The sequence below is a fragment of the Artibeus jamaicensis genome, unplaced genomic scaffold, assembly GCF_021234435.1.
Source record: "Artibeus jamaicensis isolate MK-2021 breed Jamaican fruit bat unplaced genomic scaffold, CSHL_Jam_final contig_3126, whole genome shotgun sequence".
NCBI lineage: Eukaryota > Metazoa > Chordata > Mammalia > Chiroptera > Phyllostomidae > Artibeus > Artibeus jamaicensis.
The window spans coordinates 18,911,535-18,925,056 of NW_026521723.1; the positions used below are offsets into that span (position 1 = coordinate 18,911,535).

Here is a 13,522-nt window from a genome sequence, read left to right on the forward strand (position 1 = left end):
TAAAGAACATTATAAATAGAAAGTTTGATAAACTGATACTTATGTATACAGAAAGAGAATAATATATCTCATATCTAAAGAATAAAATATATAAACCAATATTTGAGCCTAGTTTTAATGAGGGCATCAGCCTAAACTTTGAAAGAAACTGAACAAAATTAATAACAGGTCTTAAAAGTTCTTTTCATACTCAGATACTATACTGTAAATCACTTTTTTCCTGATAATGACTCTAGAGGGTATAGTATTTGTGAAGAGTGACTAAAGAAAGGTTGTATTTATTAACTCATTCAGGTTCAGATGAGGTCTCTAGCAACACAAAACTCAACTATGTTTTATTTACCTACAATTTTCTTTGCTGTTCTTTCCTGCTATTCTAGGTAAAGAAATCGAGACTCATGCTGTCAAACAGTCTAATGTTTGAACGGTCTAATGACTCGTCTGAAATGTAAATCTGTTTGTCAAACATTGTGAAATATGTTTGAGATCATGAAAAGAAGTCCAAGGCTTGGCTAGTTCATGTCTTGATGTATCTGAACTTAAAATGAACTCTGTGGTCTCTATCCTCCATGAACTCTACCCCAAGAAAAGCACAGCACTTTACAGAATTATACAAGACAAGAAAACTTGTGATTTTAAAGATGGCTATCAAAAGTCTTTGTATCCCTTCTGTAGATGCTGGGAAATGATCTTGAATAAAAACTACATCTTTTTTGGATTTTCTAAAATAAACATACGGGGAAATTCATTTACTTTGGCAATGAAACTAAGAAGGGAGGTGAGGAGCAGAGAGGTTGGAGGAAATATGAGAGATTCCAGCAATCTCGTTTTTACACCAGGAAGTCCATTTGAAACCTGGGGCTTTAAAGCACAACAGCGCCAACTGCTCAATGTTTTCCTTTGTCTTTTTTCATAACCTGGGAGGGCCCCTTTAAAAAACAAAATCTCTTGAAATGAAAGATTTGAAGTTTAACAAAATCTTTAATTTCACTTTAATTTCTTTTTATACTAAAATAGAAAAAACATTTTAATTAAAACTAGAATTCATATGAACACATTTAAAAGGATTTCTATTACTCATTATACATGTATGTTATAGATTACATTTGGGAATGATGTTTCTCTAGTATACTTAAGATTTTTATGGGAGTATAGTGGACATGTCATAGAATACATTCATAAAATGTACAATTTAATGATTTTCAGTAAATTTCACAATTGTGCAACTATCACTAAATACAATTTTAGGAAATTCTCTTCATCTCTTACCCATTTGCAGTGAATTCCTAGTCCCAGGCCGGTCCTAGGCAACTACTAATTTACTTTCTATCTCTATGGATTTGCCTTTTCTGGACATTTCATATAGATGGAATCACATGATACGTGGTCTTTTACATTTGGCTTCTATCACTTAGCATAATGTTTTTCAAGTTCATCCACATTGTATCAGTAATTTGTTCTTTTTTTATTATTGAGTAGAACTTCAGTGTGTGGATATACTACATTTTGTTCATCTATTCACTATCTAATGAAAATTTGGATTTTTCCTACTTTAAAAAAATTATGAATAGGGTTTCTAAGAACATTTGTGTACAAGTCTTTATGTACATATATTATTCCTCTCGGGTAGATACAAGGGAGTTAAATTCCTGGGCAATATACTAAATTTATGTTTAATGTGTTTTTTTCCAATTGCCAGAAAGCTTTTCAAAGTGGCTACACCATTTTATTTTATTATATTTTACTTTAAAATCCTCACCCAAGGATATGTTTATTGATTGTAGGGAGAGAACAAGTGTGGAGTGAGAGAAAGGGAGAAGCATCAATTTGTTGCTTCCATACGCTCCCTGACTGGGGATTGGACCTGCTAAACCTAGGTATGTGCTCTGACCAGGGATTGAACCCTCAAACTTTGGTGTTACAACCAACTGAGCCACCTGGCCAGGGCTACATCATTTTACATTTTTCATCAGCAATTATAAGAATTCCCATTTCTCTACATCTATGCACCAGTTATCTTCTCTCTTTTATTATCATTTCTAGTTGGTATAAAGTGGTACCTTACTGTGATTTTAATTTGTATTTTCCTAATGACTAACAATATGGCAAAAGACATCTTCTCATGTTCTTATTGACCATCTTTATGTTTTCTTTGGTGAAATCTCTGTTCAACTAATACCTATTTAAAAAAATTGAGTTGTCTTATTGAGTTGTAAGATTTATTTAAATATTCTGATTATAAGTATTTTATCAGAAATATGATTTGTGGCTTGTGTTTTCATTTCATTTCCTTAATGGTGTCTTTTGATGTGCATAAGTTTTAAATTTTGATGAAGTCCAATTTATAATTTTTTCCTCTTAAGGATTATGCTATTGGTAACTCTCTACCTAATCCAAGGACACAAAGGTTCTCTTCTACCCTTTCTTTAACATATTTTATAGCTTAAGCTCTTACATTAGGTCTGTTAATCACGCAGAGTTCTTTGTGAATTATAAGAAGGTCTAAATCCACTTTTTTGCATGTGGCTATCCAATGACTCAGAACCATTTGTAGAAAACAGTATTTCCCCCCATTGAACTGCCTAAACACCTTTGTCAAAAATCAATTTACCATAAATAGGATTTATTTCTGGACTCTCAACTCATTCCATTGTATATTCTTATGTCAGTACCACACTGTCTTTTTCTGAAAATATATTTTATTGATTATGCTATTATATTTGTCCGAATTTTTCTCCATTTGCCCGCCCCCCTCTATCCAGTATCCCCGTTACCTACTGCCATCCCTCCTTCATTCATGTCCAGGGGTCGTGCATATAAGTTTTTGACTTCTCCATTTCCTATTAATATCCCCCTGTCAATTTTGTACCTACCAATTATGCTTCTTAATACCTGTACCTTTTCCCCCATTCTCTTCCTTCCATCAGCTTGGAGGTTTATCCTCCAAGTTGATAAACCTCCAAATGATCTCCACATATATGATGTTCTTTCTGTTCTGGTTGTTTGCTTAGTTTATTTTTAGATTCAGTTGTTGATAGTTGTGAATTTGTTGCTTTTTAAATGTTCATAGTTTTGATCTTCTTTTTCTTAAATAAGTCCCTTTAACATTTCATGTAATAATGGTTTGGTGATAATAAACTCCTTTAGCTTTACCTTGTCTGGGAAGCATTTTATCTGGCCTTCAGTTTTTTTTGTTGTTGTTGTTGTTTTATTTTTAAAGATTTTATTTTTATTTATCTTTAGAGGGGAAGGGAAGGAGAGAGAGGGAGAGAAACATCAATGTGTGGTTGCCTTTTGTGCATCCCCTGCTGGGAATTGGCCTGCAGGGAACCGGCTTGCAACCCAGGTATGTGCCCTGACTGGGAATCGAACTGCGATTGTCTGGCTCGCAGGCCCGCGCTCAATCCACTGAGCTACACCAGCCAGGGCTGGCCTTCAGTTTTAAATGATAGCTCTGCTGAGTAGAATAATCTAGGTTGTAGGTCCTCACTTTTCATCACTTTTAATACTTTTTGCCAGTCCCTCTTGCCTGCAAAGTTTCTTATGAGAAATTAGCTGATTTTCTTATGGGAACTTCTTTGTAGGTAACTCTCTACTCTTCTCTTGCTGCTTGTAAGATTCTCTTTATCTTAACCCTTTTAATTTTAATTTTAATTATGATGTGTCTTGGTGTGATCCTCTTAGGGTCCAATATGATTAAAACTTTCTGAACTTTCTGGACTTGTATGCCTATTTCCTTCACCAAATTAAAGAATTTTTTCTTTCACTATTTTTTCAAATAAGTTTTCATTTTCTTGCTCTTCCTGTTCACCTTCTGGCATCCCTATGATTCAGATGGTGGGACATTTGGAAATGTTCTAGAGGTTCTTATACTATTCTCATTTTTTTTGAATTATTGTTTCTTCTTGCCATTCTGGTTGAATGCTTATTTCTTCCTTATGTTCCAAATTGTTGATTTTAATCCAGATTTCCTCCCTTTCACTGTTGATTCCCTGTAGATTTTTCTTTATTTCACTTAGTGTAACCTTCATTTATTTCTTTATCTTGTTGCTGTACTCAGTGAATTCTTTGAGCTTCCTAATCACCAGTGTTTTGAACTCTGCATTCATAGGTTGGTTATCTTTGTTTCATTTAGTTCTTTTTCTGGAGTTCTGTTCTGTTCTGAAAAATTTAGGCCATATTTCTTTGTCTCCTTAATTTGGCAGTCTCCCTGTGTTTGTTTCTTTGTATTAGGTAGTGCTGGTTTGACTGCCTGTTTTGGTAGCATGGCCTATTGTAGACAAGGCACCTGTAAATTGTGTGGGGCAGAGCCTTATGTAATCACCAGGGTGGGGCAACATGCTTTACCATTTTGTGGTTCTGTATGGGGAAGGATCTAGAGAGCAGGGACAGTGCCACTGTCTGGGTTCTGGAAGTTTGCCCAGCATGCACCTGTTTCTAGTCACTTTACCCACTCTGCATATATCACTGGTGCCCTTCCAGCTGTTGCCCTGGTGGTGAATTCCAGAGTGGGTGGGTTTGCATACAACCCACCCACTCTGAGACTGTGTGGGCCCTTTAAGTGGTGTCTCCTGAAAAACCGGCAGTTTCTTTCACTGTGCCAACCTCCACTGGTATTATGGCCAGAAGTTATGGGGATTTATCTTCCCAGCACTGGAACCCTGGGCTGTGCAGTCTGGCCTGGGATTGCTCACTCTCAAAGTTTCCCTCCAAATTTTTATACAGCACATGTGAATGTGGGACCACTCACCTGCCACCACCTCTCTGTACCACATCACATCTCCTCACCTCTCCGTTAACCTCTGCATCTCCACCCCTTCTACCTGTCTGGATTAATGTGGCTTCTTTAAATCCTTGGACTTCCATATAGTTTGATTTTCTGACATTTCTGGGTGTTACTTATTTTGAGGTTTAGTTGTATTTTTGTTTGTGGTTGCACAAGGAGGCAAAGCATGTCTACCTTTGCCTCCATGTTGACTGGAAGAACCCCACACTATCTTAATTGCCATAGCTTTACAGTACATTTAAAAAATGGAAGGTAGAAGTCCTCCAGTTTTAATTTTAAAGATTATTTTTGACTACTCTGAGGACCAGCCTTGCTTACATGGAATAAATCCCACTTATTCATGATGTATAATTGCTTTCAATATATTAAAATATTAGTAGCATTCTAAGTTCAGGAGGGATATTTATAAAAATTGTTTTGTAAAGTTTTTGTCTGTCTTTGCACTCGCTTCCTGAATGAGTTGAGAAGTGTTTCAGTGTTTCCCCCTCTTCTATTTTATGGAAGAGATTATGTAGAGTTAGTGTTAATAACTCTTTAAAGATTTGATAGGATTCTCCAGTGAGACTATATGGGCTTTGAGAGTTCATTTTGGAGAGCTTCATAATGAAAAGTTCAATTTCATTAATAGTTATAGGACTCTTCAGATTGTCTATTTTACCTTCATTAAAATTTGGCAGTTTTTGGTACTTAAGGAATTGTTCCACTTCTAACCTGTCATATTTGTGAGTATAAAGTTGTATATAGTACTCCATCCCTTATTTTTTAAAGGCTGTAGTATCTAGAATGATATCTACTATTTCATTCCTAATATTAGTGATTTATGTTCTGTTTTGTCAGTCTTTCTAGAGGTTTATCAATTTTACTGATATTATAAAGAAGCAGCTCTTTATTTCCTTGTGTTTTCCTATTTCCAATTTTATTTTCTGCTCTTATTTTTATTTTATTCCTTTGATTTGCTTTTATAGTTTCTTGAGGTAAGAACTTAAGTTATTGAAGGACTGAAGATGGCAAAGGAGAGGTAGAAGCTATACTAACCTCCTCCCAGGACCAAACTGGAATTACAACTAAATTATAGAAAAATCATCCTGAATAACCAACTGAACACCAGCTGGAGAGAAGTCTTATAACAATGGACAGATAGAAAAAGGTACTTCACCATAACATGTCTGGTAGGGAATGCAGAGGTGAGAGGGGGCTCACTGGGCTGCCACAGGTAGCAACTGAATTTTCAGAGGGATATTTCAGCAGCCAGGGGGTTCTGTCTAAGAAGTGTGGGGTCTAAACTCCAAGCTGAGTTCCCCAGCCTACAGTGCCAGAACTGAGATAGGAACCCAAATAATATATGGCTACAAAGAGCAGTAGAGTTTCTGTCCACCAGGGAGAGATGACTGGATGCAGAGAGCCTCTTAAAGGGCCAATGCACAAAATTCATTTGCAGCCACTTATCCTGGGCTCTGGCAGAGGGAGAGCAGAGTGGACTAGAGGTGAGGAGAGTCTGCAGCTGGTGGCTCTGGGGAGAGAACTGAAGGAACAGCCACCAGGATCCCTGTGCTGAGTCATTCCCCGTACTTCAGAGGCCATCTTTCTCAGACAGAGCACTCCTGTCCACATGGCATCAGCCAGAGGGGATGCAATAGTTCTGCCCACAGGAATTACTCTGCCTGTAATGTGGTGCTTAAGCCCTGCTGCTGAAGAGTACAACTGGAAGACATTCACTGATTAACCCTAAAGAAAGCCTGCTAGTAGAAGTGGGTTGCTGGGAGCTCTGAAACTTTAGCTGATCCTCTCCTAGGCTGCGTGCTGATAAAAGCCAGTGTTGGTGCATAGCTTGGTTCTTTCTGTACACACTCACATCCTGCAGAGGGAGCCACAAGCTATGGATTGTTGATAGCTCCAAACAGGTTGCCCAGGGCCAGTCACAGGCACAATTTGACTTAGGTCTGCATCAGAGTCTTGCAAATCTACTTAATACATAGCAACAAACACAAAGGGGCCAAATGCAAAGACAAAGATATAGCCCCAAATGAAGAAGAAGTAGATGAATTGGAGGCAAGCAATTTATCAGACAGAAAGTTTAGACTAATGGTTATAAGGATACTCAACAGCATAAAAAAAGACACAGAAACCATAAAAGAGGATCAGTCAGAAATAAGAATGTAATATCTGGAATAAATTACACACTGAAAGAATAAGCAGGATAGATGAAGCAGAGGATTGAATCACTAACTGGAAGACAAGATAGAAAAAAAAACACCCAAGCAAAGCAGTAAAAAGGAAAAAGAATTTTTTAAAAAAGAGAGCTTACTAAACATTTTGGACAACATGAAGTGTAACATCAGCATCATGGGAATACCAGGAGAAGAGAGTAAGGGATAGAGAACCTATTTGAAGAAATAATGACCAAAAGCCTCCCTAATCTGGTGAAGGAAAAAGTTGCATTAAGTCCAGGAAGCTCAGAGAGTCCCAAACAAATTGGACCCAAGCAGCTCTACACCGAGATACATCATCATTAAAACAGCAAGGCCTAAAGCAGGGTGTCAAACTCATTTTTATCAGGGGCCACATTAGCCTCACAGTTGCCTTTAAAGGGCTGGATATAATTTTAGGACTGTATAAATGTAGCTATTCCTTAATTAGGGACAAGGAGCTCGGTGCTGCCACCGGGTAGAAACAAGGTGCTGGGCCAGATAAAAGAAGGCAGAGGGTTGGATTCCTTGTGTTTGCTACCTGTGGCCTAAAGCAAGGAGAGAATCCTAAAGCTGCAAAAGAAAAGCAGGTGGTTACATACAAAGGAGTACCAATTAGACTGTCATTTAATCTCTCAAAGAAACATTACAAGCCAGAAGGGAGTGGCATGAAATATGCAAGGTGACGAAAAGCCAGAACCTACAACCAAGACTTTTCCCGGCAAGACTATCATTTAAAATCAAAGGAGAAGAGGCTTCTGGTCAAAATGGCAGCATAGGCAGACATGGCTCACCTCTTCACACAAACCACATCCAAATTACAACTAAAATATAGAACCACCACCACTCAGAACCATCAGAAATCGAGTTGAATACAAGACTGACAACTACAGAATTAAAGAAACCATATCTATCAAGACTGGTAGGAGGGCACAGATATGGAATGGGCTCCTTTCATGTGGTAGATTAAAATTCGGGAGGGCTGTCTTGGGAGGAAGGAGTCTCATGCCCATGCCAGGTCCCTCAGCCAAGGGCTCCAGTGCCAGGAATATAAATTCCCATAATTCCTGGCTGCAAAACCCAGCAGGGTTTGAGTCGGTGGAATAAATTTCTGGACCCCCAAGCAGTCCCTCTTAAAAAAAACCCATGCAGACTCACCTACTCAGGTTCACGCCCTCTGCAGCGGCGGGGTGGCAGCTGGAAGGGCATCGGCGGCATACTGGGAGAGGCTGAAGAGTCTGGGATCAAGGTGAGCACAGGCCACTTTCCCTTTTTTGAGCCCTTTACCCACAGAGCTATGGAGCCAGCAGGCTGGTGCCATATTTGAGATTCTGTTAACCTTGCTAACACTCTTTAACGCTCCCCCAGACCCCCAGAGACTTCATCCCACCCAAGTTGTTTTCCATATGCATGGCTGGTCTTGTCTCACACTTCACAGCTTCCTAAATCCTATCAAACAAGCAACAGCTGGCCTCAGTAAACTCCAGGCTGGGCAATAGCATCAGCCAGATTAGTTTCACAGCTTTGCTTCACCTGGAAATTTCCAAGTGCAAAGCAAGTAGCAGCCTTCTCACATTGCTTTATAGCTCAGGAATCTGACCTCAGGCAAAACACAGATGGAGACTAATATTGGCCTTTACCACCTGTGAAACCCCGGGGCCAGCACACCCTATAGACTATGCTATAGACCATGTCAGAGCACCACCACCCTGGCCCTGCACAGCTGATCCTGCACGGAAGGCAGAGGTTGGTGGCAAGTGGACACGGCCAATCCTTGCAGCTGACTGGCCTGATTAAATCCCTCCCACTGACCTGCCAACAGCAACCAAGGCTCAACGACAAGAGGAGGGTTTACTCAGCCCACCTGAAGGATGCACCTCGAGTACACAGCTTGGGTGATAGGGGAGGCAGTGTCACGTGACCCTACAGGACACCAATATTCGGTTGTTTCCAAGAAACATTTAAAGTGATTTTAATGGATACATACTATATACAGAAATATAAATTACATATAGGCAAAAAAAGAAAAGAGGAAAAGTAAGGCTGGTGCAAAGCTGCTTCCTGTGATTTTCTGTACTTGCAATAAATATCTTGTAAGAGAGCACATTGTTGAAGTATTTCCTGTGCCGTCTCTTACTGGGTCCTCAGAAGCACTTGGGATGGGACATGGGGACAGCACGGTGGACTTCTGACATGGAGGGACTCTCTAGATATTCTAGAGTGACATAAGTTCCCATGAAACTCACCCTATAGTACTCCATAGATTCTCTGCTCCTGAAACATAGTTGATTTTTTTCTTAAAGATTCCTGAGTTCTCTCTTTGAGAATGCTCATGGTTCTGAGCAGTGTAACCTAGTAGAAGACTCAGGCTACTAAGATCTTGAGGAATCAATCACATCTCATTTGGGTTCATTACAAGTCAGAGACTATCTACATATGCAGACAATGGAAACCAAGGCTAAAATTAAGTCGTTAATTCCAAAAATCTTGTTTTTCAAATTCTTCAGTTTGATTCTCAGAATCTAAGCCCAAACTTGTTAAATGTAGACTTGCAGTGTCCTTGCCAAGTCACCTGGAAGTCTAGGTGATGCTGACGACATGCAGGAGCTAAGAAGTAGCCACTGAAGTGGTGCTGTGCCCGGTGACTAAATGACCACACTCCTTCCACTATGGGAGCTGTCTCTCTCCTGAGGAATAAAAGAACACAAAAAATCCAGTCAGCTGGGCTCTGTTGTCTGTGCATACAGTACACAAGGTGTGCTGGACTGAGGTGCAAATCTTAGGTGAGTGGTGGCTGCTGGGACAGCAGATCTGAATCCCAAAATTATTTTTTAACTCTTCATAAAGTCAGACTCTACCTAAAGGGTTAGGTTTCTCTTCCTATCTTTCTTGAGCCTCCCTCAAACATCTTTAATTTCTGAAAACTTCTTACAGTCTCATTCACTCTGCCTTTTGCTGAGTTTTAACATCTTCAAGGCCCCCTTAGATAAAAAAAAAAGGCACCCTGCTTCATTTATCAGTCTTTCTCTCCACCATTCATTCATAAAGCCATTGCCCAGTTCTTTTCCTGTTTACATTCTCCTGAACTCTTCCTTCTCAGCCCTCATTTAAAAGGTTTAAGTTCATGTATAGTGCTTCTCTGAAGTTATTTTTCAAAGATTACTAATTAACTCTTCTTAAGCGAATCAGTCACTTTTTTTTAGACATTCTTCCCCTTGATCTTTCGGCTTTTTAAACTTGCTTTATGAGGGTAAGGACTATGGTTTGCATTCCTCGCATTTCTCTTTGTGTCGGTGGAGACTGTTTTATTAAGGTTCTGAGTATCTGCAGCTGTAGTCCATGAATGTGACCTTTCTTATCTGATTTGAAATGGCAAGATAAGGTATCTATCCCAAAACATATTGATCAAAATGCATCATATATGTATGTATACTCATGTTCTACTTTTAAATTTTTTGTGTGTTTCCATTTTATCAGGAAAGTGAGTTTTAGGGTAGGGGGTTTCTAATAAAAGGGCTATGGGATAAATACTCTCTAATACAAGGGAAAGCAACAAAATGGGGCAAAAGGAACTTGTTCAGGGTTTGCTGGAAAAAAAACCCTAGACATTTTCAAGGATAGACATTTTACTAAAAGGAGAAGATGAAGTATCCTGATCTAAATATATTTATTAAGACAGAATCAAGAAAAAAGAAAAACAATCCTAGACTCTTGATAGAAAGTTTTGAGTTTAGCTTGGAGAGGAAAGGATGCAATGATTTTCTCTTAGAACAGGTATTAGAACGGGTATATACAGACCAAGTTCAGAATAAATCCGAAACATCTTGAAAAGTCCTTTCTGATAGGGCATGATTGGAAAGAAGGGTAATCAATTTGATTTGAACCTAAAAACAAAAACAAACTAAGCACACATAGAACAGGAAGAGAATCACAGAAATGGAGAGCACATGGAGGGTTATCAGTGGGGAGGGGGTGGGGAGAGAATGGGGGAAAAAGGTATGGGGAGTAAGAAGCATAAATGTTAGGTACAAAATAGGCAGGGGAAGGTTAAGAATAGTATAAGAAATGGAGAAGCCAAAAACGTATATGTGTGACCCATGGACATGAACTAAGGGGGAACTAATCCTGGAAGAAGGGATGGTGCAGGACGGAGGGGGTAAATGGGAGAAATGATATGAGACAACTGTAATAGCATAATCAATAAAATATACTTAAAAAAAGAAAATAGTAATCAATCATATCCACTCAAGGGGTAAAACAAACTTCAAGTTATACATAATCAAAGATCACCATCTAGTGGCCCAAGTGTTTTATAACTTCCAAAGGTAGCTGCAAGTGCCAAAGACTTCTTCAGAGGCTAAGGAGGTGTGTGGGAAGCACCCAGCCCCACCAAGCAGAGGAGAAGAGTAAGATTTTGGCCTCACTAAAGGCATTCAATGTTCAGGTTACACACAAAGCACCATGCCCTTCTAACCCACCAATCTTCCAAATCAGGTTTCGGGCCTGGCCTCTCTGGTCACTCAGAATATGAGTGGACAGTTGAATGTGATTAAAGTAAAGTGATAGCTCTTTGGGAGATAAGCTCAGAGACATCCAAAACAATGAGGGCTTTAAAAATGATCTCCAGTGAAATCTTTGCTTCTCACCAGCAACTTTACAATAAAAAATATAGTTTACTCGTGCTAGAATTATTGGTGTGTACATCTGTATGATAAAGGGAGCTTTCAGAAAATGAAGAAATAAAGCCACCAGGAAACAGCATTGCCCCACACAGCACAACTGAAAAGGGCACAGGTTTGAGAGTCAGAGGACTGTTCAAATTCTGGCTTCGCTCCGTGTTGCCGGCATGACTCTGGGCATGTTCCTTAATCTCACTGAACCTCGCATGGCTGTTGATGATATGAAATACAGCTTGAAAAGGGCTTACCCCAGTGTCTGCAACATGATTGGCATTGCTTTCACCCTTCTCTAACTTAAAAGAAACCATATAATTTAACTTAGAAGAAAATAAAGACAAGAAGGAAATTAAAAGAAAATAGGGTTTGGGTTAAGGCCCAAAGCTGGCTTTTAAATTGCATTTCTCTGTTAAAATGGAGTTAAGAGACAGTGCAGTCACTCTATAATTAAAGTAACAGCAGTGTTCCCAGATCTCACCCATTCTGTGCTTTCCCTCAGGATGTAATTTTCTTACTAGTAACACAGGAGGGAGGGTTGTACCTACTGTAAAATGAAGTCAACGGTACAAATCTCACCCAGTGTTATAAGGATTAAATGAGGTGTAGCATAAATGTCCATAGCTCAGTACCACCTAGGGTACTACTAATTTTCAGTATTACTGGTCTTTGCCTCTCTCATGGGGCATCTGTGAGAAAAGGGTAAGATTGTCATTGATTATTTCAGAAATGCCCACAGGCCTTTGCCGCCATCTGCACAAATCACTCTCTCACCAAGGTGCTTCTCTAGAAAGACCAGCACAGTGCCTCCAGGTATCAGTTCTTTTGTACCAACTGTGTGCGCTGGCTTTTAAACAAATGACAGCAGAATCTGCGTTTCCAACTGTGTGCCATATGCTTCAAAGTGTGTGAGACTGAAATTCTTGTTTCTATAATATCCCTTCCCTTGGGAACTGCTCTTAGAGCTACAGATCCCTTGATCTCAACAGAATCAAAACAGAAAAAGGATTCTGGACAAATAAAGAAATAGATTTTTGTACACAGCTTGTAAGTTGACTCTGAAGGTAGTTCATAAATACTTTTTGAGTCGTGACAGCATAACTTTGCAAAATGACAACATTAAAAGAATATCATTGCCCTGGCTGGTATGGCTAAGTGGATTCAGTGCTGGTCTATGAACCAAGGTGTTGCCGGTTCAATTCCCAGTCGGGGCACATGCCTGGGTTGCTGGCCAGGTCCCCAGTTTGGGGTGTGTGAGAGGCAACCATATATTGATATTTCTCTCCCTCTCTTTCTCCCTTCTTTCCCCTCTTTCTAAAAAAAAATAATAAAGAATACCATCACCCTGACCAATGTGGCTCAGCTGCTCAATTGAGTTATTCGACAAAGCAAAGGTTGCCTGTTTGGTTCCCAGTCAGGGCACATGCCTAGGTTTGCAGTTTTGGTCCCTGGTCGGGGCTCGTAGGAAAGGCAACTGATCAATATGCCTGTCTCACACTGATGTTTCTCCCCCTCTCTTTCTCTCTCCCTTCTGCTCTCCCTAAAAATAAATAAATAAAATCTGCAAAAGAATACCATCATTTGGGTATATTAATTATGAAATCATTTTTACAGTTACATCTTTAAAAAAATGGTCTCTATTCAGAGGCCCAAAAGCCTACATCCCTCTTAGCAACCCTTTCAGGCTGGTAAGCTGACCCCCACCTGCCGTGATAACCTTGCCTGTTCAGAGTCCTCAAGTTTTGAACCACATTTGATCTTTTTTCTTACGTTAATCAGTTCAACGATGCTTTCCCAGGAAGGGGGCGGGGTTTCAGAGGACCTCATCTTTGACTACAACAGGGTCTTGCACACTGACTTGAAGCGCCAGAAGTAGC

General features: G+C 39.5%; 1 protein-coding gene across 3 annotated transcripts in view; it reads right to left on the reverse strand.

Moving 5' to 3' along the window:
* Positions 1 to 8,995: 8,995 nt before the first annotated feature.
* ILDR1 (immunoglobulin like domain containing receptor 1) overlaps positions 8,996 to 13,522 on the reverse strand; it is a 32,775-nt gene continuing 28,248 nt past the window's right edge. For all 3 annotated transcript variants that reach the window (XM_037142265.2, XM_037142264.2, XM_037142263.2), the window contains one exon: positions 8,996 to 9,659. In XM_037142265.2, the coding sequence (XP_036998160.2) occupies positions 9,618 to 9,659 (42 nt within the window). In that variant the 3' untranslated portion in view covers positions 8,996 to 9,617. The remainder of the gene's footprint in view (positions 9,660 to 13,522) is intronic.